Source organism: Chaetura pelagica, unplaced genomic scaffold, assembly GCF_000747805.2.
Source record: "Chaetura pelagica isolate M959 unplaced genomic scaffold, ChaPel_1.0 scaffold565, whole genome shotgun sequence".
NCBI lineage: Eukaryota > Metazoa > Chordata > Aves > Apodiformes > Apodidae > Chaetura > Chaetura pelagica.
In genome coordinates, this window is record NW_009953388.1 from 352,270 (window position 1) to 375,763 (window position 23,494).

The 23,494-nt window shown below is 41.4% G+C and overlaps 1 protein-coding gene across 1 annotated transcript in view; it reads left to right on the forward strand.

Moving 5' to 3' along the window:
• LRRC16A (leucine rich repeat containing 16A) overlaps positions 1-23,494 on the forward strand; it is a 116,703-nt gene that overhangs the window by 88,699 nt on the left and 4,510 nt on the right. Inside the window, exons 31-37 of the mRNA XM_009998292.1 lie at positions 3,854-3,920; positions 4,232-4,428; positions 8,370-8,476; positions 10,074-10,509; positions 15,224-15,302; positions 18,056-18,289; positions 20,970-21,104. Coding sequence (XP_009996594.1) covers positions 3,854-3,920; positions 4,232-4,428; positions 8,370-8,476; positions 10,074-10,509; positions 15,224-15,302; positions 18,056-18,289; positions 20,970-21,104 — 1,255 coding nt within the window. The remainder of the gene's footprint in view (positions 1-3,853; positions 3,921-4,231; positions 4,429-8,369; positions 8,477-10,073; positions 10,510-15,223; positions 15,303-18,055; positions 18,290-20,969; positions 21,105-23,494) is intronic.

Sequence of the window (23,494 nt, forward strand, 5' to 3'; positions counted from 1 at the left end):
TAAGGTATCATCTGAATTTAAAGCATCCCTTGGCTTTAGAGACCAAAGACCAAAGCGCAGTGCTGATGTCAGAGGTGTAAGCACAAATGTTCCTGCTCAGAAAGAAAACCTATTGATTTGGTTTTACATTCAAGCATCATCCATCTTAATGAAAGAATGGCTTAAAAATGGGCATAAACTAGGGCTTTCTAGCCACTAGGGTGGAAGAGAATTACCTTGAGCTTTTGACTGCTGTTATCACCTTTTAGTGCTGTTCTCAAAGCTGAAAACCCATCCATTGTTTTGCCGGAAGGAGAGTTGAAGTGAGACTGATTGGGAAGCTGAATTGCAAGAGGGAGGGGAAAGTTGTTCATTAGTTTGTTTCAAATCTTTTGAAAGGCAAGTGACAGAAGGGTCACAGAGCATCCCTGTATCTAATAGGATTGAATATAAATTACTTTGAAGGAGGAGAAGAACATGGAAATGAGCATATTCCTCAGCACTGAGAGTGATTGCAAGTATCTGTACAATCAAGGCATGTGGAGTATCTGAGACCCTGTTGCTAAAGGCATATTGTTTTCTAGCACTCAACACAAAGTTATTTTAGTTGTTGTTTTTAATTCCCAAAATACTAGTGTTCTTCCACAACTGGTAATATTATTTAATAAAACTCAAGAGAGCTCAGATAGTTTTATGAGGAAGGGAGTCAGAAGGGAGGAATCTGGGAAAGTGATAATGGAGTTTAAAGTTGGTTTGGACATACAAGTGTGTCTAAATAGGCCTTTATTGGGGAGCATGGTGGCTCCCATCTACTGCAGAGGGGTGTCTTTGTGGAGCCATCTCCAGAAAGCTCAGCTGCATGCAGACTTCCAAGAGGGCCTCCCAAGACCCAGAGATTCAGTTAATATTTTTACCAGTTCTGTTAGGCAGCCTGCAGTGTGCTCACGGAAAAGTAGGTGAAACAAGGAAGAAGTTGAGGAGGTGATGGAAAGTCCCTGAAAGATGTGAAAGAAGTGAAGGAGGGATGGTTGATACTAAGAGCTATTCCCAAGTAAAATGTAAGGCAGGAGAGCTGTGTTGTGCCTGTGTGGCCATCAGGGGTGAGAAGACAGAAGTTGCAGCACATCTACCAAACCTGAACTCCTTCCATGAAAAATGGGAAATGGGGCTCAGGCTGGGGAGACATGGAGTTGCTGTGCTCTCTGCTGCTGGAGCATACTACACACTGGCGGAGATGTTAAGCTGAGATTAAGTCTAATATTTTGTATAAAGAGCACACTGGCCTATTTAAATTAATGCTTTGACCCATTTTGCTCTGCGTGTGATCTAGAAAGTTCACTTGGCAAGAAGCCTTTCATCTGTGCACTTCCTAAACAGGCTAGAAAACAGAAGGTTTTCAAATAAAAGTGTATGTATAGCTGTTACTCATGCTGTCAAAGCAAATGCGAGACATCTCTACCCCTGTGCGTTTATCCCCAGCAACCAAGCTACTGATGGATCATGCCAAGCTGACAGTAAGTTACAGCAGTGATCCAGAGACTGGCTTATGATCATCAGCACAAGCTCTTCAGGGTTATCTGGGGACATTTTATGGTCTGGGAAGGAAGATAAAATCATTAGGTACCTGGCTGGCAGCGATGCCTTGGAGCATTTTGGCCCCTGCACAGGAACCTCAAAATTTGCCCCGTGCTGTTTTGCATTGATACCCTGGGCACAGTTTTTCTGTGTTCATCCAGGACCGCTCTAAACACTGGCCATGGCTGTGAAGTTATTGAGCAATTCAAGGTCTCCCATCAGCCTTGTTTTCTGTCCTCCTCTTTCATCTTCTTCAGTGAAGAAGAAGTGAATGAGTTGCTGCGTTATCCTACGAGAAGTAATTTCCCATTGCATCACCAGAAACATGGCAAGCAGATGAAAAGGCTGCAAATATACACTAACAAGAAATGAGCTATGGCTAGAAATAAAACCAGGGGACTACTGACAGTGACTCCTCATTGCTGTCTCCCAAATGCTGAGCTACTTCAACTCTTCCTTTACATGAGGTGCGGGTGCCTTTGGTTGTTTCAGGTGTGGTTGATGGATAGACAACTGTCCAGATGTGCAGTTCACAGGCTGCCCATCTGCCTACCTGTTGCACAGTCCGCTGCAGTTTTGGCTGAAAATGTTCAGCACCTTTCCAGCCACTTGCCATCAAATCCATCGCTTTTAATTTATTGGTAACTGACCTTTTGATGCAGTAACACTTTGCCTGCTCATTAGTTTCAGGGTAAGTCTGCTCTGGTGGCAAGCTATTTCCTGGCTGGTCTTAAAACTATTGTATGATTTACTGACACTCTTCAAATGTGGAAGTGGAAACATGCAAAATCTGAAGGTACCTTTTTTTCCCAGCAATGTGCATGGCAATAAAAACAGAGCTCTGTTGCCCAGACAGTGCTTTCACTGCCCGCTCTATAGTCTGCAAGTCCTTTTCTGATCTTGAGAAGATGGTAGTAACTTTGCTGTTACAAAACTCTTGTCAGAAACCTGAGCACATGAAGACTGGCATAATAATCCTCCTGACTTACTCTGGATGGGAATATGAATTCAGTACATATATGTCTGTGCACTGAAATTTCCATAAGTAAGAACTAGGAAATGTTTACCTGAAACAAATAATGATTTGTCTGAAATGTCAATACCAACTATATCTTTTCTGGCTCATGTAAAATTGATACTACTACATTTGATTAACAATTCTGTTAAGGAGTTGTGAGCCATAACAGCTTCCTGACTGACATTCCAGTTTTGAAGCCACTGAGCTTCAAGGGTAGCAAGTAAATGGAAGGCTAGGGATGTCACTAAATCCAGCAGGTACACACTGCCACAAAATGAACCCATTATTGCAGAGTCAATTATTGAGTCATTTAAAATTAACTCTTTAGAAACCTTCAGGTCAACTTTTTATTTAAAAGTCTCAGAGTGCTGAGCTACATTAAGAGTTCTGGAATTGATGGCGCATGCGTTTCCTGCCATGCAAGCTTTCAGAAGAGGTCAGGCAAGAAAATAAGGGCAACTTTCTTCCAAAAATAACAAACTTGGGTCTTAAGTCTGGGTATTTGTGCTCTTAAGGCAACATACTCCTTTTTTTTTCTGGGAATGAGAAGATGCGAAGAATAATAGCGCGTAACTTTCAGTAACTATGTTGAATGTGTGCCAAGGTAACTTTCCACCTACTCTCAGCATATCTGAAATCCAGGGAAGTCATGTGTTTGCTGGAGATACTGCAAACGCTGACATGGTATTTATGATTTTCGAAGAAAAGAAGTGCTCCAAAACTGCATTTCCTAGGGAAGTTGGGTTTGCTGTCTGGTGGTGTCCAGGGGCATAGAAATCTGAGTTTTGATCATTCCCACTAGCATGTCACTAACAAATAAACTGAGGAAGTGTATTTCCTATAAAAAGTAAAAATTAGAACAAAGGGGAGGCTATCCCTGGTGTTGTCATTAACTGTGCAGTAAATAAGTTTTCTGTACCTCATGATCTCAAATGCAGACATGAGGTTTTTAGTAGTTCCCTTGTTTACAGTTGGGGATCAACGAGTTAATGCTTGGACAATTCAAATAATCATCCTATGGACAGCCTTCAGTTTTAATAAGAAGAATAAAATACCTTCCTAGTCCCATTCAAAGTCAATCGATCTAAGTGTCAATTCAGAAGAAGTTCTGTATGTTTGAGAAAGGGAGAAAAACCCCATTCCCTCCAAGTGTTAAACCAAAGCAGATCTTGAAATGATACATAGGCTTGAAGAACTGATTTGTTGGATAAAAAGGAAAAGGTGCTCTTCCTCATTTCTTTAGTCCACTAAAGTAATTTTTGTTTTATTTTATGTTGATAGATGACTCCTAAGTCAAAAAGGAAAAGCATCCACAGTAGAATGCTCCGACCAGTGTCCAGAGCTTTTGGTAAGTGACGATTTCTTAAAACCTTTTTGCTTCTTTTCTTACCAGAATTTCTTCTAGGTAATTCTTTATTGAAAAGCACGGGTGACTCTTCCTCCATCTGGATGGCATTTGGGGCCCACAATAGCTGCTTTGTTTTGTGACTCTTGTAGTATGCTTGGTAGCACCTATTTTCTGAGAGTGCTATCTGCTCACAGTTCTGGCTGAGTTCTCTAAATGTGTTTATAATTGTCTACCACAGAAGGGAGGAATGGCATTTTCATTTGTTTTACATAGCATTTTAAGTCTAATTAGAAAGTTTTGATTTCTCTTAGAGATGGAATTTGATCTAGATAAAGCACTGGAAGAAGTACCTATCCATATAGAAGACCCACCATTTCCTTCCAGCAGGCCAGACAAACGAACTTCTGGATTCATTTCAGAGCTGCCATCAGAAGAAGGAAGAAAACTGGAACACTTTACAAAATTAAGGCCCAAAAGGAATAAAAAGCAGCAGCCCAGCCAAGCAGCAGTGAGTCTACGTTAAAATATTGCTGGTGATGTCGTCTGTTGATCGCTTTCTGCCATGAGTCAGGTCTTGCAATGTAATGAGGACAACTGTTAATGTTTTAAATAGTTACTTACGGCTTTTAGTTTTTCTTCTGTTAGTCATGTCTTCCAGTGTGCAACCCTATTACAAGCTGTTTGTCACATTTGACACAGCCTAAAACCAAGATACGTTTTATCCTTTTTAAATTTGCTTGTGTGTTTTCATAGAAGCAGTTTCTGGAAGTACTTGCAGCTTTCACAGGAAACACACAAAGTATCATGAGACTTTTCAATTATATTGCAAGAGTTTGTTAAGTCTTAATCCTTTTTTTTTTTTTTCTGCCTGCATCAAGACATAGTAACTTGGCACAAATTCTTATTTCTGTCAGCTCTCAGAGGAGATACTCTCTGACACTCAGCTTCCCACAGCTCCTTAACTAAAGATGATGTTTTGGCCAGCAAATGTGCATAGTCACAGATCTGCTTTTCTTTCATGCTGGAGCCTGCTGTAGAAAAGCAGAACAGAAGAGCACTGTCTGTCTACGAAAGGCATTAGTGTGAACCCAAGTATCTGTGTGTGGGGTCCCCACAGTTCCATTTCTGTGGCATACCATACCAAAAAGGATTTATTTCTGTGATGGTATGTCCTTGGGGTATGTAAGGATGTAGCTGGAGGAGTTAACAGAATTATCTCACAGCAGCAGAGCACAGCTGATATGATAAGCAACCCTTATCAAGGGACAGCCATTGCGTCTCTGAGTTATGCTGTCTAGTAATGAATGTCACTGGCCTTTTCTGCTCCCTGATGATTGTTGGTGGAGGGGACCCTTGAAAATTTCCCTGATGCTAGGAGGGATCATGCCAGGCAGTAGAGTGCTTTTTGCACCACTTAGAAATGGAGAAACCTTCAAGTATAGGGGATATTCAAGCCAACTTTCTGTTCCCTTGCATTTCACAGGGTAGGATAGAGGTAGCAGAAGGATGCACTGATCTCTGTGTTGCAGAGAAAACACATCTGTGTTTACTTCTTCCAGCTCTTCAGAACACACATGTTTTCCCAGTTGGTAAACTTGCCTCTCTTCCAAGCTTAGGTGTGGGGAAGTAATGGGGGCTTGGAAAGGCAAGTGCTCTGCTTCTAGGGCATGGGACTAGGACATATAATGTCTTGCTCAACAGAAACAAAAAGCTTACTTCTTGCAGAAGAGAAGTGTTACTTCCTGTGATAGTGCAGTGTTGTACGAAAGATCATCCATATTGAATTAATTAAGAAATTAAAAGTTTATTTAGTTTCAGAAATTGAGAGGAACTTTTAAAAACTCATTTGTGCCTGTATTGTGTTTTTGTGGACCATTTAATTGCTTATTAGTTCTGACCTCATAACAAGTCTAAACAACTTTTTGAAGGACTTAAGATGTTTGCTTTGATTCTTCTGAAAACTAAACAGCCAAATTTTGAAGGCCAGAGTCATGAGTGGCCTATGGCATTGTTTGCAGAACTGGCTTGCTGCTGGTTTTGCCATTTTAAGAATACAGAAAGCAGTGGTTAGGAAAAGCACTTGAAATGTGAGAGGCAAAATCTTGACCTTTTCTAGCACTTAAAGCAGGTCTGTTGGGTTGTTTGCTGTTCCCTTTATTTCCATTTAGTAATGTAAGGGCTCTCAGATAATCTGTAGTTGTCTGGTTTTGCTGGCAAATAGATTAGTTCCTTGTAAGCTGAAAAATATAAGAACAAAAAAAAAAAAAAAAGCAGGGGGGAGGGTAGAAACAGAGAGGGAAAAAAAAAAGGGTAATATTAACTTCTAACCTGAGGTAAGTGGGCAGGCAGAAGAAAGATTTCTAGGTCTGTTAGGGCTTTTACTGAAATGAGTATCTGGGGGGGGAGGAAAAAAAAAAGGGAGGAATAAAAGGAAGACCTCAGTACCACACACCCCCACGTAGCTTTAATCAATATGAAGAAACAGTTGTTTATCATTTAGAATTTGTGAGATCTCAACCTCAGGAGTTCTTCCATTATGTGTGAAGATTTAGTACAAAGAAGAGGTGACTCCCTAATGTATGAAAGAGATTGTGATTCATCTTAATTAATTGTGCTTCCAAGTCAGGCTTGTTTTTTTCATTAAAAAACAAACAGAAGTCTCACCTTGAAAATGAGTGTTAAAAAAAAAAAAGGACAAATTAAAACTAATGACTACTTTTTTAGCATTAGGTGCTTCAAAAATTAAATAAACCAGACTTCAGTCTTTTACATTAATGTTAAACACCAGAAGACATTACCATATGCATGCATAAGAGCATCCTGGGCCTTGAGGACCTTATTGAGCCCTCAACATTTGTTTACGTCTTCATCATAGAGTCACAGATGCTTGAGTTGGAAAGGACCTTAAAGATCATCTGGTTCCAACCCCCCTGCCATGGGCAGGGACACCTCCCAGTAGACCAGGTTGCTCAAAGCAACAACCAACCTGCCCTTGAACACTGCCAGGGATGAGGCATCCACAGCCTCCCTGGGCAACCTGTGCCAGTGTCTCACCACCCTCACACTAAAGAATTTCCTTGTGATGTTTAACTTAAATCTCTCCTGTTCCAGTTTTGATCCATTACCCTTTGTCCTTTCACTACAAGCCCTTGTAAAAAGTCCCTCCACAGCTTTCCTGTAGCCCCTTCAGAGGCTGGAAGGCCCCTATGCTCGAAGCCTTCCCTTCTCCAGGCTGAACAGCCCCAGCTCTCTCAGCCTGTCATTTTTAGGAGCTTGCTGCTTTTTCAGATGCAGAGTTATTTGTTTTGTGAGGTAGATCTTCCCATTTGCTGTAGATTATGGGATCGTTGCATTATTTTCCCTTCAGGAGATGCCTTGATACTTACATATTTATTCCTACAGTCTGGAGGGCTCTGGTTTCAATATTAAATGGTTTCTCATTTCTGTTGAAATGTGGCAGCTGCTTTTGGTTGATATGGGAACAGGTTGCCCAGTTGCTCTGAATTATTGTGGCAACTAGAAGGTTCCTTAATCTAAATTGCTTCAAATTTTACACACCCTGCTTTTTTGAAGCAGACCAATTCCTGTCGATTAGTTCTACCAAGGACACAACTGGGTTGGGTCTTAAGGAGTCCTCTGTAGTCACCTTGAAGGTTTTCATACAGCATTTAAATTGAAAGAAGTCTCTGTACTGGTAGTAGAGCTTTTCCACATCAAAGCACATATGGTAGCTAGACCACATGAGAAATCCTCAGGAGTCTGCAAAATCCCCAGCCAATCTTCACAGGGCCTTTGTGGTTGCCAGGTATTATTATGTCAGCCTGGTTCAGATGCCTCCAATCACCCACATTTACACGTGGACATTGAAACCAAAGGAAGGAAGCAGGCTTTCCATTTACAGACACTCATCAAAAATCTGTGTTGAATTCCTGAAGTGAAACACCTGGTTCTGGATTTAGAGTCTCTGCTTTTGGAAGCACTGGATTGAATTAACTATAAAAGGCTCTGTTAGTTTGCTAGAGCTCTGTTTCTAAATCTCTAAATCCAAAATCTAAACCACATGTTTTTTTCTGAACGGGCAAACAACTAGCTGGTGAAAATACTTTCTTTTCAGATCACCACCTGATCAGGATTTAATTTTTCCTTAACTGTTGTTTTTGTTTTTTTTTTCTTTTCTGACTAAACTAGTGCTCTGTTCTCACAAGCTTAAGGCATTTATTCCTGGCCTCATGCATTGCAGTATCCAGTTTGTCACTTGTATTTTGGGTTACTTTGTTTTTAAAATCATGTGTCTACTTGCCTGACTAAAGGGGGAATTCCAGTGGTGATTCCACTCTCTGCGCTGAGGTTTGGTTGGCACAAACAATTGTAATGATGTCTTAACTCTTGTTATAATTTAAATAAATATGCTTAGATTATTGTATACCAGAGAGTTTTTTCTTCTGTCAGGTGTCTGCTGGAGTGCATCCAGAAGGGGATCAGAATGGCCTCATGGGGAGAGTGGATGAAGGCGTGGATGAATTTTTCACAAAGAAAGTGACAAAAATGGATTCAAAGTAAGTTCTTTTTTTTTTTTTTTAATTATATTTAAAAATAAATAAATAATAAAAGCATCCTGACAGCTGGGCAAGTAGCACTTCTAAGTTGTATTTGACTTCTGTTCTCAACATCCAGGGTTGCTGTTGTCAAATTCACTTACTCTCCCTTTAAAATGACTACTTTGAAATAAATTACTTCAATATACCATGTGGAGGGGATTATTGACTTGTGTGGGTTTTTTGTAATTCAGTTGACTTCATATTAGCCTTCAGTGGAGCCCATTAGAGCTGAAGCAGAGCTAACTATTGGTTGAGGCTCTCATCTCCACTGCTAGTAGTAAACATGGGTATCTCTGCCTACTGTGCTGTTGGGCACAGTGTTTTGATAGATGACAGTAGATTTTAGAAATGTGATGAAGACCTGTTAGAGCAGTTTGTAGTATTCTGGATTCAGGCAGTACATTCATCTGAAGGATAGGTCTCCTTCAGCCTTGTTTTAGGGTTATACAGCTCATAGAGTTGCCTTGTAACTTGTATATTTACAGAACTGTGCACCTAGATGTTCTTGCATTCATGCATGTTTGTGGATATACACACACAGAGACATACATGTGCACAAATCCTTGCATAAATAAGTAAGCTATGGCAATATCTGGACAGCTTGGAATGATCCCTTCTGTGCTGTATGTGGCATCCATTAAGCAAAATGGTGTTAACTGGTCAATAGTTGTGGCAGGGAAAGCCAATGTTTTAAAGTCACTGTGAGTTATAAATATCTATAGTGACATGTGAAGCTATGTATAATATACTATGTGTAGTGGCAAAATTTATGGTAGCTTTGAAAAATGGATTAGCCAGCTTAAATTCAGGATGCCTCATGGGCTACTCCGTCCTCCTGTGCTTCCCTTGGGTGCCTGCCACCCACTCATTTCAGATGTCCAAGTCAAATTGCAATATCCCAGTGTGCTTGTCCCTCCCCATGCCCACAGCTAAGGATCTTTGCTCCATTTGCTGCACTGGTGGCTCTTTCTCCAGTTGAGGTGCTTGTATGCAGACATACTATGCTCCCACCTTTCCCCTCGAGTGTGAATGCTCTGCTTATAAGATGCCTGTAGAAAATCTTACTGGCATGTGGGTTGTTTTGGGGCTGGTTGTTTGTTTTGTTTTCTTTGAGGATGAGTATCTGCAGTATGAAGTGATCTCTCCGTGTGTCTTACTGAGAGAAAGTGGCTGTGCCAACTAGTTCCTATTTCAAGCAAGACCCTTAAGGGACATGTACTCAGACACAGAGCAGAGTGCAATTGCCTGTGCATAGACAGCTTGGGGTCCACTGAAGCCACACTTCACTGGTGTTGGAAACATCTGGTTTCCCAGTGTGGATAAAACGGGTGCCTTTCTTCATTGTGCCATGCACAAGGCCAGCACAGGAGACTCAAAACAGTGTGATTGATGTTAATTGTCCAGTTTTTTTGTTCAGAAAAACTTGCTAATGACTGAGCCTCGGGCAACATACGGATCATTCGAAAGATTGGCTTTGCCCACCAGAAGTAATTAGTTTAATAGGGAGGGAGAAGAGGAGTGGAGAAGAGTTTAAAATGTCTGTGTCTTTTCTTAGGAGGCCATCAGCTAAAAGTTCAGACAGCAGTGAACCCAGTGAAGGAGGTGATGAGAAGAAGAAAAGAGACTCAAGGAAGAGTGGTTTCCTTAACTTAATCAAATCAAGAGGCTCCAAATCTGAACGTCCCCAGACTGTGTTGGTGGCAGAGGAGCCCTCCTCGCCCAAGGTTGCTGGAAAAAGTCCAGCTGTGGACACCAGCAAGAAGGAGGTAAAGCCTGCAGAGCAGAATGGTGGTACAGAGAGATCCGAGGAACTAAAGACACCCGACTTGCAGGAGGAGGTGCAGCCAGATGATGCAGCTGCAAAAGCTGAGAGGGGTGACAGCAAAGGGAGCCCACAAGGAGGACGGAGGTACGGCGTGCAGGTGATGGGCAGTGGACTGCTCGCAGAGATGAAAGCCAAGCAGGAGAAGAGAGCAGCCTCTGCTCAGAAGGTGAAGGCAATTTGATTTCTCTTGAGTCGTTGAAAAAATCAGCAAGACTGAAGTGTCTTCAAGGGGGAAGGTGGGTTAGGTGTACAGGAGCTGGTGGCTGGAGCTTGACGCTTCAGTCCTGCTTTCCAGCAGGGCTTATGGTGTTCCTGCTCTCTGCTTTGGGGGTTGAGCATGAATCCCCTGGCCAAGAACTAAGCTGCACATGTGGAGCAGGAGATGCACCCTTAAGCCTGCACTTTCTCTCCTCTTGTGGAAGAGGCGATACCAGCTCTTGCACTTGGTCTTGGCCCATCGTAATTACAGCAGAGGACATATAAAGGCTTGCATGTATTACAGAGTAATGTTTAGGTGACTAGTAAGTACAGCTTGGATGTCTCCACTCTCCCTGATGTGTACTTTGTTCACAAGTAATAGAAGCATGATGAAGAAAGGAGGAGAGGTGTACTGTATTTTAAATGATATAATCCATGCAGAAAAATAAATCTGGCATCCAGACACTGTTTATAGTTATTCAGTTTATACTTTTGTATTGCATTTTTAAATGTTTATATCCTTTTTTACTATGCCTAATTATTTTTATGCTTTTCATTTCTGTATTCCAAGTAGTAAAACTCAAAAGAAAATAAGCATATGTTTAAAAAAAAAAAAATCTATTCCAAATTACCTGTCCAGATTCTCTTCACCCTCTCTAATTTTCAGGTCTGTGAAGTGCTTATGCTGGGCAGGAACCCTTCCTTTTTTCACATAAGTACAGAGTGGAATATCCTTGTACTTCTCCAAAGCATTTTGTGCCAACTTATTTTTCCTGATGGCCTTTGAACCCCATTATCATCCCTTGCTTCCTCCCAGCTGCACTTCACATATTCTAAAATTACCAAGGTTCAGCCTTTTTTCACTCCTCTGTTCCTCTTCAACATGCAGGGCACTCAGGTGCTATCCATTCTCCACCATTATTCTCAGTAATTTGGAAGGTGTTACCGTATGACAAAGCTCATCGACCAGCTTTGCTGCATTTGCCTTCCTTTGACATTGCAGAATTGTCTTGCCTGTCACCGAGCAATGCACTCTACCTTCACTTTATGTTTCTTCCTAGCCTTATTGTGCTTGCCATGATGTCTGAACTATTTCAGATACTGGAGTCCTGTAGTAAACAGATTCAAAATAACTCAGTAGTCCATGGCTCATTAAAGGGATCTTCAACATAAAACCACTTTTTCTTAAGAAATTACCAATTCCCCTCTTTCTCATTGGGGCTGGTTAGGGCCCAAGAATAGTCTCATTGATTTCCAAAACACCCAAGTTTTCAAGTAAAATGCCATAGGATTTTACTTAAGAGCATTATGCTCTGCCTGTGACTTATACCAAGCTACTCTAGATTACAGAAATTGTTACAACTCCATAAATTGCTTGTGCTTGGTACTCCTGAAGTTCTTAACACTTGTCATCTAGAGTTAGTCAGATCTTGCATGATGTGACTGAGGTAGAATATTGGCATGTGTAACTTTTTTTAAGTAGAGAGAGTAAAAGTCCTCTTAAATTGATGAGCTTTTGTAGCATTGATTGAACATTAGAATTTCATGCATCAAAAAGAAAAGTTGTTGCCTTTTCCCAGTCCTTTTTTCCACCCTTTACTTTTCTAATGATCCCCTTTTCTTTCAGGTTTAATTGTCAAGAAAATAGTGTTGTGTATCTTTTTGTTGTTGTCGTTAGAATTTTTAGAAATTGATATTTAAGGGAATGCAAAAGTAGGTCTTCTAGCTTTGGTTTGATGTGGTTTTTTGTATTTATGGAGTTACAAGAAAACTGAATTGATACAGGACTCTGTATACAGGAGGGCACTGAGTTATCCATTTGTCATGTTGCCCAGACCACACAAAACTGAACTGCTTCTCAAAAGCGTTTTTCACATACTTCATCCTAGATCAAAATGTTTTCACTTTTATTTATGATATTCATGAAGGTGAAAATCATAATACAATATCCTGATGGTTGAGCTACAGATGACAGCATCCCACTGCTGTTACATTGTTTAGGATGAGTATGACATCAATTTCTCTAACATCTTCACATTTATCAGAATTCCAGTATGATAGAAAATTGTATTTCCCTTTAAGGTGCAGATGGCTGGTTATATTCTGAAATATTTTACATGAAAACAAAGCCAGAAGGAATTTACTATTTAATTCATATCCTACCACAGCCTTGTTACAGATACAAGTGATGAGCAGGTGCACAGTAGATGGAAAGATGGCAAATGCTTTTTTGTTTTCTTTTGCTTAGAATACAACGTGTGAATTGGTATTTCTGGTAGAGTATTTTGATTAGTATTGTCTCTAGACATACCTAAAAAGATGTTTTAGCTCCATCTAGTGTTTACAGACTGATTTTTTAAATACTTTCAGCAATAACTATAAGCAGACCAAGATCATCTGTAACCTGTCTATTTGTTCTCGATGGCAACCAAGTTTGCAGTATTTCCCAACCTTGCATGAATTCCTATTAGAAGTAGTGGTCATTATTTATCTGCATAATAAATTCACCTGCATTTATTTGACATGATTGACAGCTTCTCAGAGTTAGTTTTTGCAGCAAGTGTTTACTGTTGTCTCAGGACCATAAGCTGTTTATAGGTGTATACAGTAGGTAGCTAAACATGCTGACATCCTAATTGCATTTTTAAGTGCTACACTAATAGGTGCCAGGACTACATGGTTGTATTTCCCCAGTAGTGCCATAATTAGGGAGGGAGGAAGGAATTATAGTGAAATTAATTTTCATATTGTCATACAGCTCTCTTAAAAGTAATTTACAGTAGCTAAGTGTTATGCATATATCTTAAATATTTACACAGGAAAATTAGTATTTCAATGAAAGTTTGTAAGAATTAACATTCCGTGAAGAAATGGTCAGTAAGTTCTGTACTGAAAGGTTTTTTTTCCAAGGTATGGAAATAAAATCCAGTAAGTGGAGAGTGATATTCCTTTAAAAAATATGTAGCCAAGACAGTCTTGTGAAAGTAATGTGGCGTTACGAGATGGAAAGGTAAGAATTTAGCCAAACCATCAATGACAGTCAAGAAATGGGAATTAAAACTGTGTTTTCACCCAGCAGTACAAACCATAATGTTCCTGCTGGTTTTAGAGGGGACTTGTTGCCCACGTGGAGCCCACAGCTTACCATTCTGGCCTTACAAGTCATTGCATTTCTAGAGTTCTTCTGACCAGAAGACTTCATTGTTTGGCTTACACGTTCTGTCTAACATACAGATTATTTTGTACTTTAAGCCTGTAGAAATATAATCCCTTAGAGTGGCTAATTGGATCCGAATAGGGGTGGTTTTACAGGACGTTTAATGGCAATTGTAATAGCATCCTCTTCAATGCAGTGTGCCATTTTAAATGCACACCTGTGCTTAATGGAGGGGTTGGGAGGTAGCATTACCCTGCCAGATTGTATACTGGAATGGCAGGCACTCAGCATCTCCATCCTTCTCTTTGTTGTATTAAAGAGAGGCTAAGGCAAACCCCACTGTTTTCTGCATTGCTCCCCAAAAGTCTGCTTCTCTTGAAATGCCTGTGTTGAATTACCACTGCACAGGAAAGACTCATAGCCAGCATAGATATTTAGAGATCATTCCTTTATTTTTATGTTTAAGACACTATTTTCACTCTTAAATCTGTCATTTTTTTCTGTAATTAGTATGTGCTTCTGGTATTTGTAACCTTTATCTTCCTTCCTACATTTCCTGTTGTCCAGTTTTTATATACATGCCATACACAGCAGTCTTTTAGGTTGTAAGCTCCAAAGGGTGGTGATCATGTTTGACATAGGCTGTGTGGCATGTGGTACAGGTTTCTGAACACTGTGACAGTCAGATCCCAGGACGAGTCATTCAGAGTTGGTTTTGGAGTAGTAGTAGCAGTGTCCTGAACGTGTCAGCATGACTTTATGTGTGGGTATATAACCAAATCAAGCAATCAGCACAACTAATTTGCTTTAAGTCATTTGCCACACTTAATTGTCTTGACATAGCAAATCAAGATCAAGATTGAAGCTGCCTACAAAAGCCTGTCTCCACTGCACTTAAAAAAAATGGGGGTTTTTGCCTAGTTTTATCTTTATAAGCCTTTCTGTCATAGTATGTCCCAGGCTTATTTCTGTGTGCTTTTTGTATCTTCCAGTTTAGTCCTCTACTTAAAGCTTTGGTAGCAGGTAAGACAGTAAAACAAGACTGGTTCTTTTACAAGCACATCAGTCACGTCCCTAAACTTCTCCTGGTGAATATGCAGGTTTTGAGCTCACTTAGGCTAGAGCTCTGCCATGAGAGAAATTATTGCACCTTTTCTTTTGCAGTCTTGTATCCAAACCTAAACAAGGAATTTTTCGGTAGAGATCTATCGTTGGAGCAGGGACTGTTTCCAACTAAGACCTTTAGTTTCAACGCCTGTACATGAGCAGACCTGTCCCTTAGGAGGCAGGTGTCATAGCTGCTTTGGTAAACGTGTGACAATATTAATATCAAATCATTGTTATTTTCCTCCTGCATAGATCTCCAAGATCTGAAAGGGAAACAGGGAGAGAATCTACCATTTATTACTGTCATTGCTTTCTCTGCCTTATGGCTTCCAAATTAGAACTTTTTTCCCAGCAGAATCACGGAGTTGTACTGATCACAGATATATTATTAATATGAGAGCTTTTCTCTTTCTTTCAGAAACTTGGGAATGACGCGACTCCCAGAGAGTCCTTGGACACAACAATGAGTTCAGAACGACTCGATGGAAGTGGTACAGGTACATTTTGGTTTCCCTAGTATAAACCTTTTCTAGAAAATGCAAAATGCCTAACTTCAAAATCTCAATTCTCTCTCCAGATTGAGTCCCCATGTTGCTTACACAAAATGCAAGCTTATGCTGAGTGGAAAGGATTAGAAACAAAGTTCATTTTTTAACTGTGTTTGACAGCACTTTTCACCAAGTCAGCTCTAGGGCTCAGTTAATGGCTCAGCTTTTACTCTTGTGCTCCACGTTGCACCAAAGGGAAAGTACTCTGTGCCTGAGCCTGGGGCACCTTCAAAAAGGTGCTGACTTGTTATGGGATCAGCGAAGCTGAATCTGAACCCAGAAGCCAGCAAAAATATCTACACACAATGAAATGAAACTCCTGAATACACCTGATGACCTAAACATCACCAATTTGCAAGGTTTATAGCAATCAGTGCAGGTACCAGCTTGAGTAGCTGCACTGAGAGCTGGTTCCTCTCAGGGTTTAGCTGACACAGCTGAAGCCAGGGCTCTCTGCAAAGCTGTGGAGGCTCCTGGACACTGCATGCATGCACAAAGTCACTCCCCATCATGTATGAGGTGGAGTCCAGCCTTGCAGTGCTTACAGCACCAATTCACTCTGCAGCTAGTCCTGCTGAGCCCTAGCCAAGGGACTCTTGTCAGGCTGTAGTCCTACTACAATGCAGCTATTTGAGTTCAGGATGAAATACTGGTCTCTGACTTTTGGGACTGGCCAGTGAAGTGTTCATAAAGGATTCAGCTCTGGTGGTTTGTGCACCTTGCATTCACTGGAGCAAAGGAGTGAGCTGAACTAGGAAATTCAGGTCTCATTTCTCAACAGTGGTGTTAGGTATCCTGCAATCACAGCATATAGGGTTGCCACCACATACAACAAGAAGACTGAAAAACCAGGCTGAAGTCTAAATCCGAAAGTGGCCATCTTAATTGAGCACTTGAGAAATGGATTTTTGAGATTTGATACCCTTCTAAAGCTAGTTTTAAAAGACAGCATATTCATAGCATGCTAAGCTCTATAAATCAATGCTTTTAAAGCCTGCTTATCTTTTGGGAAGGACATTGTGTGCTGTGTGTATCATCAAACTTAAGCCAGAGGAGCAAGAATAGTCTGCTTGGGATGTTAGAATAGCTGGGCTGCCTGACCCCCATTTTTCTCTGGGCCTTGTCTCCGTATGTGACACATTTCACCTCCACCACACTGTGCTGTGCTTGCCCCTTCCTTCTGGCCTCCAGCTGTTTGTTCTTTCTTCACAACTCATACTTGAGAGCTCCCTGAGGCTGCTCTTTGCCATTGCAACTACAGTTTGTCTTTGTTTTGGGTTAATTTATTGTACCTCATTGGGTTCTAATAATATTAGCAGGCCTGAGGTTAGGAATGGAAGAAAGAGAGTTAGTGGAAAATTGATGCAGAAGTAGAATAAGTCCTTTCTTTAAGTTCCTTTTTTGGTGCCTAGCTATTGCCTGCTTTTTTGTATGCACACACGCATAGATAGAGAAGGTGTCCTGCTGCTTCACTTGCAGCATGAAGGTCTATTTCATGCATGCAAACACAAACTGTCCCTGTCACGGACTCATACAAATATATATGTGCCACACAACTCTTGTTATTTGCCAGAGTAACTCCAGCTAGGCTGAAAAACAGCTAGGTAAGCTGGAAAAATGTGTCTGAGATTGGCTTGCAACAAATTATATCAACACTTGCCTCCCTCCCACTGCCATTAAAATGTCTGTGCTCAGCACTTCAGTAATGAGTAGGATGTCTGAATGGGAATAGCAGGCAGGTAGGGCAAGGCAGCATCTGTGAGCACATACTTGGCTTTGCCAGGTACCAAGACTGCCAGTCTGCATTTCAGTGAGTCTGTAATTCTCTTCTGAAAATAAGGAGGGAACAGTTGTTGAAAGTCCCAAGCTAGCATGCAGGTTCCAAGATTATCATTATATCTGTTTCATAAAGGCCTTCAAACTTCTCAAAGCTGCAAAGAAGGAAAGCAGGGCAGGCATTTTGCTTGTTTGCAACCTCATGTCCAGCAGGCTTTCTACCAACTTACACAACTAGATGGGATTGATTTATTGCTTGGAAGCCAGCATAACTTTATCTGCAAATGTATCTTGGTTTTTGTTTGGGACATGTAATATGTTAGTAAACTTGCTAATGTGTGGAGAACATAACCCATATACAACGTTATTGGATAAATCAAAACATTATATAAAGAGTACTTTGTTCTCGGCTAAGTTTCAAAATCTCCTCTAGAGCTTGCTAAAAGCAACAAATAACAAGATGTAGCCTGCTGATCACACGTTTGGGATTTATTTTCTGGGCCAGGATTTCTCTGTTGATCTTGGACAGCCAGCCTTTTGTCTGTAGAGGCGCAAAACAGCCAAAGGCTGCCTTTTCCACTAATCCATCGCTGCTTTCCCAGCAGGTAAGCTGCACCATCTGCTCCCAGAAATATGAAGGGAGCATAATGTCCAGCTAGCCATCACCCCAAATAGATAAAAAAGGGGGAGACGCCACCACCTCTGGGGCAGTTGAGTTGTGAAGTTTTAGCACATGCAAGTGTTGGTGGGTTTAGATGCTTTTCTTGCAGTGGTTTTGAATGAAATATTAGGGATTGTCTTACATGCTCCCACTGCAACGTAGCAGTGAAGTGTGAGCTAATGGTGGTATTTTCCACACAAGCATATCTGTGCATGGAGCCTTCTGTGTTACAGGAGACTTTATTTGACATGCCTGTTTATTTTAGTGCCTAAACTCCAGCAGACCCTTCCAGAGAGTCGGTTTCCCTCAAATAAAGGTGACCCCATCTCAGCATCCTCAGAAAAAAATTCAAAAGCTGAACCAAAGGCAGAAGCTGGTGCAAAGGCAAGAAGTTCTTCCAATACACCAACCAGCCCCAAGCCCCCACTGCAATCAACCAAGCCCAGCCTGGCGGGACGACCGACGGTGCCGCAGAAACCGCGCTCGGCCTCTCGTACGGGTGAGGAGCTCTGCTGAGCATCTCTTGTCCCCAGCTGGGTACTGCTGAGTGGGGTTCCTGTGAGCCGTGGGGAAGACATCCATGGCCACATCCTGAACAGAAGTTAGAAAGTAGAGGGGCAGGTTCTTCAGTCACTGGGTCTTGACTTGCATCCTTCTTTTCCACCTTCCTCTGCCCTAATTCAAAGAAACTCATGTAACTGGTTTAATCGAAGACCTACAATGCTAGAGCCTGAGGAGAAGCAATGGCAGCAGTAGCAGAGCTGTTTTGAGTTAGCCTGCTTTCATGGACAGGAGAGCATAGAAAGCTACTTCAGAATCAAAGCCCTGTTGTAGTAGCACCAATAAAAATAACTGTTTTCTCTAAACACCTGGTTCTGAACATTAAAGTCCTTGGGGTTTTCTGGTAGGCTGCTCTTAGCCCCTCAAGCAAATGCCTGTTATTCTTAATAACTTGCACAGATGGTCTCTTACTCTCTTTTTCCTCGTTTTTCCTTTGTTTCTTTCCTTATTGCTCTTGACTGGAAATAATTGTAACTGTGCTTTAAGACTTGTAACTTGTGCTACAAGACTGCCAGTGGAATGACTATTAACTTCTGCTCTGTCCTAACCTTCTGCCCAGATACTAATCTCAAGGTTTCCAATAGTGGGCAGTATTTCCCTGGATCTCCCATACATCTGACTGCTATTTGAGAGGCCAAAGTCACGACCCCCTCTTCCCAAAGTGCAGCCACTGCAGTTGAGGGGAATTAAATGCTAGTTACTGACTCCCCCAATAGCTATGGCGAATACAACTTATTAATTGCTAATGACTGAAAAACTGTGAGCATAGCCATCTGTAAGAGCTCACAAACCTGTAGGCTTTTCCCATACTCACTTTTCACCTGAGAAATATGTCATTTTTGGTGAGGACGAGTGGAGAGAGGGTTATCATATCCTCTTCCCTGCCCTTGATGTGTACCTGAGCATTACTGAGTCTCTGCACTCCAGTGGGTGGAATGTTTTTCAAGTACAGAATCACCTTCAGGTTTTAGATGGCTTTATTTTATTGGCTATTTTAGAAATGGTCATAAAAGCAAGAGGTGCTGGGTGAGATGCTCATAAACATGAATACAATAGAAAAGCATGGCCTTTTTGGTGATGATTAATCTGTAAAATAGGCAGTCTCAACATCTTAGGTGTCAGAAAAACCTGAGTTATTGCTTCCTGCCATCTCCTTATTCCTGTAGAGAGTGTGTACTGTGGGTTTAACACAGAGAATAATTAGTATTTACTCATAATGGGCCACTTGGGTGGCAGCAAAACAACACCATCTCTGTTACAGTCTAACTTCTATTCTAGTACTTGTAGCAACCTGCTGGCCAAGCACACTCAGGAGATGTGATGAAGAAGCCAAGCAATAATCTGTTGTTTCCAGCAATCTGACCAAACTAATAATAGCAATTTTTTTCTAAGTAAACTGAGGGCAAAGGAGCACAGGTCACATGTCCATGAATTACCTAAGACTGAAAGTGGTTCCTCAGTAAAACACGTAACAGCTTCAGTTCAGAAATGTGTAACTGTGCTTGCCAAGTGCTGTGCTCATCCATATGTTGATAGCAAGCTTCCCAAAGCAACGGGCCTTACAGGCATGGAGAAGGTCCAAGAATTGGTGTATCTGCTCAGACCGAGTTGCATTTGGAAGGTCATCACTTTCCTTTGCTGAAAGTAAAAAGATTGTGTCCTTTGTCATGACTTCTCAACAGTGAGATAAATTCCTGTTGATTTCCAGTGTGCAACTGAATTAACTTGTACAAATACGCAATATAGCTGATCCTCTGAGTTCCTTTTTCCTTCTAACAGCACTAATCTGTCTTCCTAGTTCCCCTGTTGCATGCATATGCCACTTTTTATTCCTTGGGAAGCAAACTTACAAGCAGTTTAAGTAATGTATCTGTACTTCCCTGCTGTGTAAACAAAGGCTGTTTAGTGCAAGACTGAAAAGGTCTCCCTGTAAGACCAGTAAAGATGGTAGTCAATTTGATATACATAACATATCCAGACTGTTAGAGAAACAAGATATCAAGGTGGTTTAAACCATGGATTCGAATTTAAGTTCCAGATTTCCTCACAGTCTGGTAGACAAAGTATTTTTTTCTATTTAGAAAATCTTTGCAGATGCTATCACGTTAGGTACTGGCAGTTTATTCCTGGAAGTACAGAGTTCTGTAGTCTGTTTATGAAATTTGTCTCAGTGGTTTGCTTTTATGCCTTGTAACTGTGAAACAGGACATGTAAATTAATCAGTTCATTTCAGGACAAAAAAAAATAATTGAAATAGACCAATACTTCCAAAGTTCCATCCAAAATCATTTTCAGCTGCTCTTCACAAAACACGTCCTTAAGTCTTGCAGGAAATTCAGCTGGTCTTATCAGATTTGTATTTGTGCTGCAATAGCAGTAAATGTTAAAAATGCTGAAATAGAGATCTTTGCTTTGGCTATTAAAATTCTTTCACCTGGACTGAGGACCATCATGTGTCCTCTTGACATAATGTAAATTCCAGGATACTCCTCTTTCTGACTTGGATTCTGTTTCTTCTTTGTGTGTTGTGTTGAGGTTTGGCCTGCCATAACAACACCGTTTTTATGAGCTACAATGCAAATGTAACTTTTTACCCTTTTATTCATGGAACTCCACAGAGGATGCTCCGGAGTCTCCCTCTGGCCCCAGTTCCCCAAAAGTTGCCCTGCTTCCACCTGTGCTGAAGAAAGTTCCTTCTGATAAAGAAAAGGATGGTCAGAGCAGCCCTACAGTCAGATCCTTTTCTCAAGAAGGTAGGAGTGTTGGTCTAACTGTGGTTCCAGTGTGCTTGACAGTTCAAGGTCTCATTGTCCCCTGATGTGTTTTCACTTAGATGGGAAGAAGGTTATTCTTTTGGAGGAAAAAAAGAGGAAGGAATGTGTATCTGGTCACCTATTTTCCATCTCTTCCAGCCATGAGTTTGGGCTCTCTGTTTTCTTCCTTTGACGAAGCTGAGTGAAAGACGAATCGCTTGGCATTAATAATGTAACTGAACAGTGAAGGGACTCTTGTGTATATTAAGATTTAGTTTGGTCTGAATCGAAATGCTGATGGATGCTGGTCACACACAATAATGTGAAATGCAGCTCTGTGCTTCAGGACTTTTCCAGGGGAGCAGCCACGACTTTGCTTCTTGCAGCCAGACTGTTGCTCTGTTTGTCCTCCTCCTTTCTGTGGGGTCACTGCATGTGTCTGAGCTCACCTGCTCCTTGGGCAATGAATCTCTGTGTGTCAGGGCTGGGCTTGGTACCTTTTACACACAACACTAGGCTGCTGCCTTATCTTTGCTGCTTTTCATGTGTGCACTCGATCTCTACTTTGGCCAATGCATGCCCACAGTTGGCTGTTTGAAGAGCTAAGGCTTCCTCTGGTGTAACAGGATATGTGGAGAACTAGTCACGGGAGTATTGCTCAGCATGGTGTTAGCTGTCACAAATGCTGAGGTTTGACATCTGGGAGTGAGACCTCTTCCTTCCTGGGACTCAAGAGAGACAATGAGCCCCATTTCCATCCAAAGTAATTGCCCTCACTTCAGCTGTGAAACAAAGCAGTGCCCTGTGTGCAGGTTTTCAGAATGTAGAATTGGGGTGGATGGGTCAAAGCAGATACATAGCACTGAGTTCTGACAAATGAGCAGTTGTGCTGCCCACAGAGCCCACTTGTACCCTCTAGATGAGAGACAGGGCAAAACCATCCCCAGAGCAGGATGGTCCAGAGGTGTATTTTGAGAAACATCTCCCTTTCTCTCCTAAAACTGCCATTTTCTTTATGAAACACTTACCTCACAGTCTGGGTGTTGGTCTACTTGGAAAGTGGTTGCTGTGGTGGTTACCACTTGGTTACCACATGTCAGCACGTGGGGTATCTGTCTACAGATGGTAGCTCTCACTGCAGCCAGCTCTGTGGTGGTTTTGAGCTGCTCTTGTGCCATATAAGTAGCCCAGCAGAACCACCAAGGTCTCACCAAGTTATGTAGAGTTAGTAGAACATGCAAGGACCTTTCCTGTGCCTGGAAAGGGCTGAAGGTTTCAATGGCCCATGTTGCCAAAGTCTGCAGCAGTTTGTGGCTCAGGGCTCAGAAAAACACATGGGGGTCTCTGAAGTGCCCCCCGGTGGCTGGGACATGATGAGGGCTGCAAGGCAGGATGGAGCCTTGTTATTCCCTGGCCTCGAGTGCCATCAGTGCTTGTGTTGAGACAGGTGAGCTAAGCTGCAGCTTAGGGATCAGACTTGCTGCACTGGTGCCATCATTTTGAGAATGGTTGCAATCAAGGTCTCTTTGCCACAACAGACTCTCTCAGCTGCTGTCTGATAACTGCACGTGCTGGAGTTTTCATTGTATGGCACTACGTTGCAGGTACATTTTAATGTGAGGTTAAGCTCAAAATTTCTGTTCTATATGCTTCCTTCATCTCCCTGTCATAAGAGGGAACATACTGGAGAAGCAGGGAATACAGAATTTTAACTACAATCCTTTTGTGTTACAGCAATCTCTTAACATAGCAGAGAGACAGGGTTTTGCAGTTTGCTGTTGTCACATGAGAAGAGAGACAATTGCTTTATTTTAAAAATGTGTTGGCTGTTTGCAAATCCTTACACGAAAGGGGTCAGACACTGTGCTTTCCTCACTCCTTGCTCCCTTAGACCTCTACAGACTTGGCCAAACACAGGGTTTTCTAGTTGTCGCTATATTGCAGTGTACAAATTTTATCAAGAGCATTTTGGAACAGCTAGAATTTTGTTTCCAAGTCTTTATGGAGCTGCTGTGCTTTGCATAAAATTTTATTCCTTTTTTTTTTTTTGTATAAAATTGTATTCATTTTATTTTTTTGTTTTCATTTTCCTTTATTACTGTTCTACTTTGTCATTCAGTCATTCCTCTGTCTTTGCTTTCTGCTGCCTTTCAGGCTAGCATGCTCAATTTTTTCTGCAACTGGTAAATCACTGCAAATCTGCCTAAATTATATTTCCTGCAAAAGAAAGCTGCAAATCAGATTGTACTTGATTGTGGAACTGCTTTCTATCAATGAGTTTAACAGTACTTTGTGGGACAATCTCAAAATAGACCTCTTCACACGGCGTACCTGTAAGATCGGGCTGCCTTTACCAACATATGCAAGTACCTGGACTACATTTAAGCCAG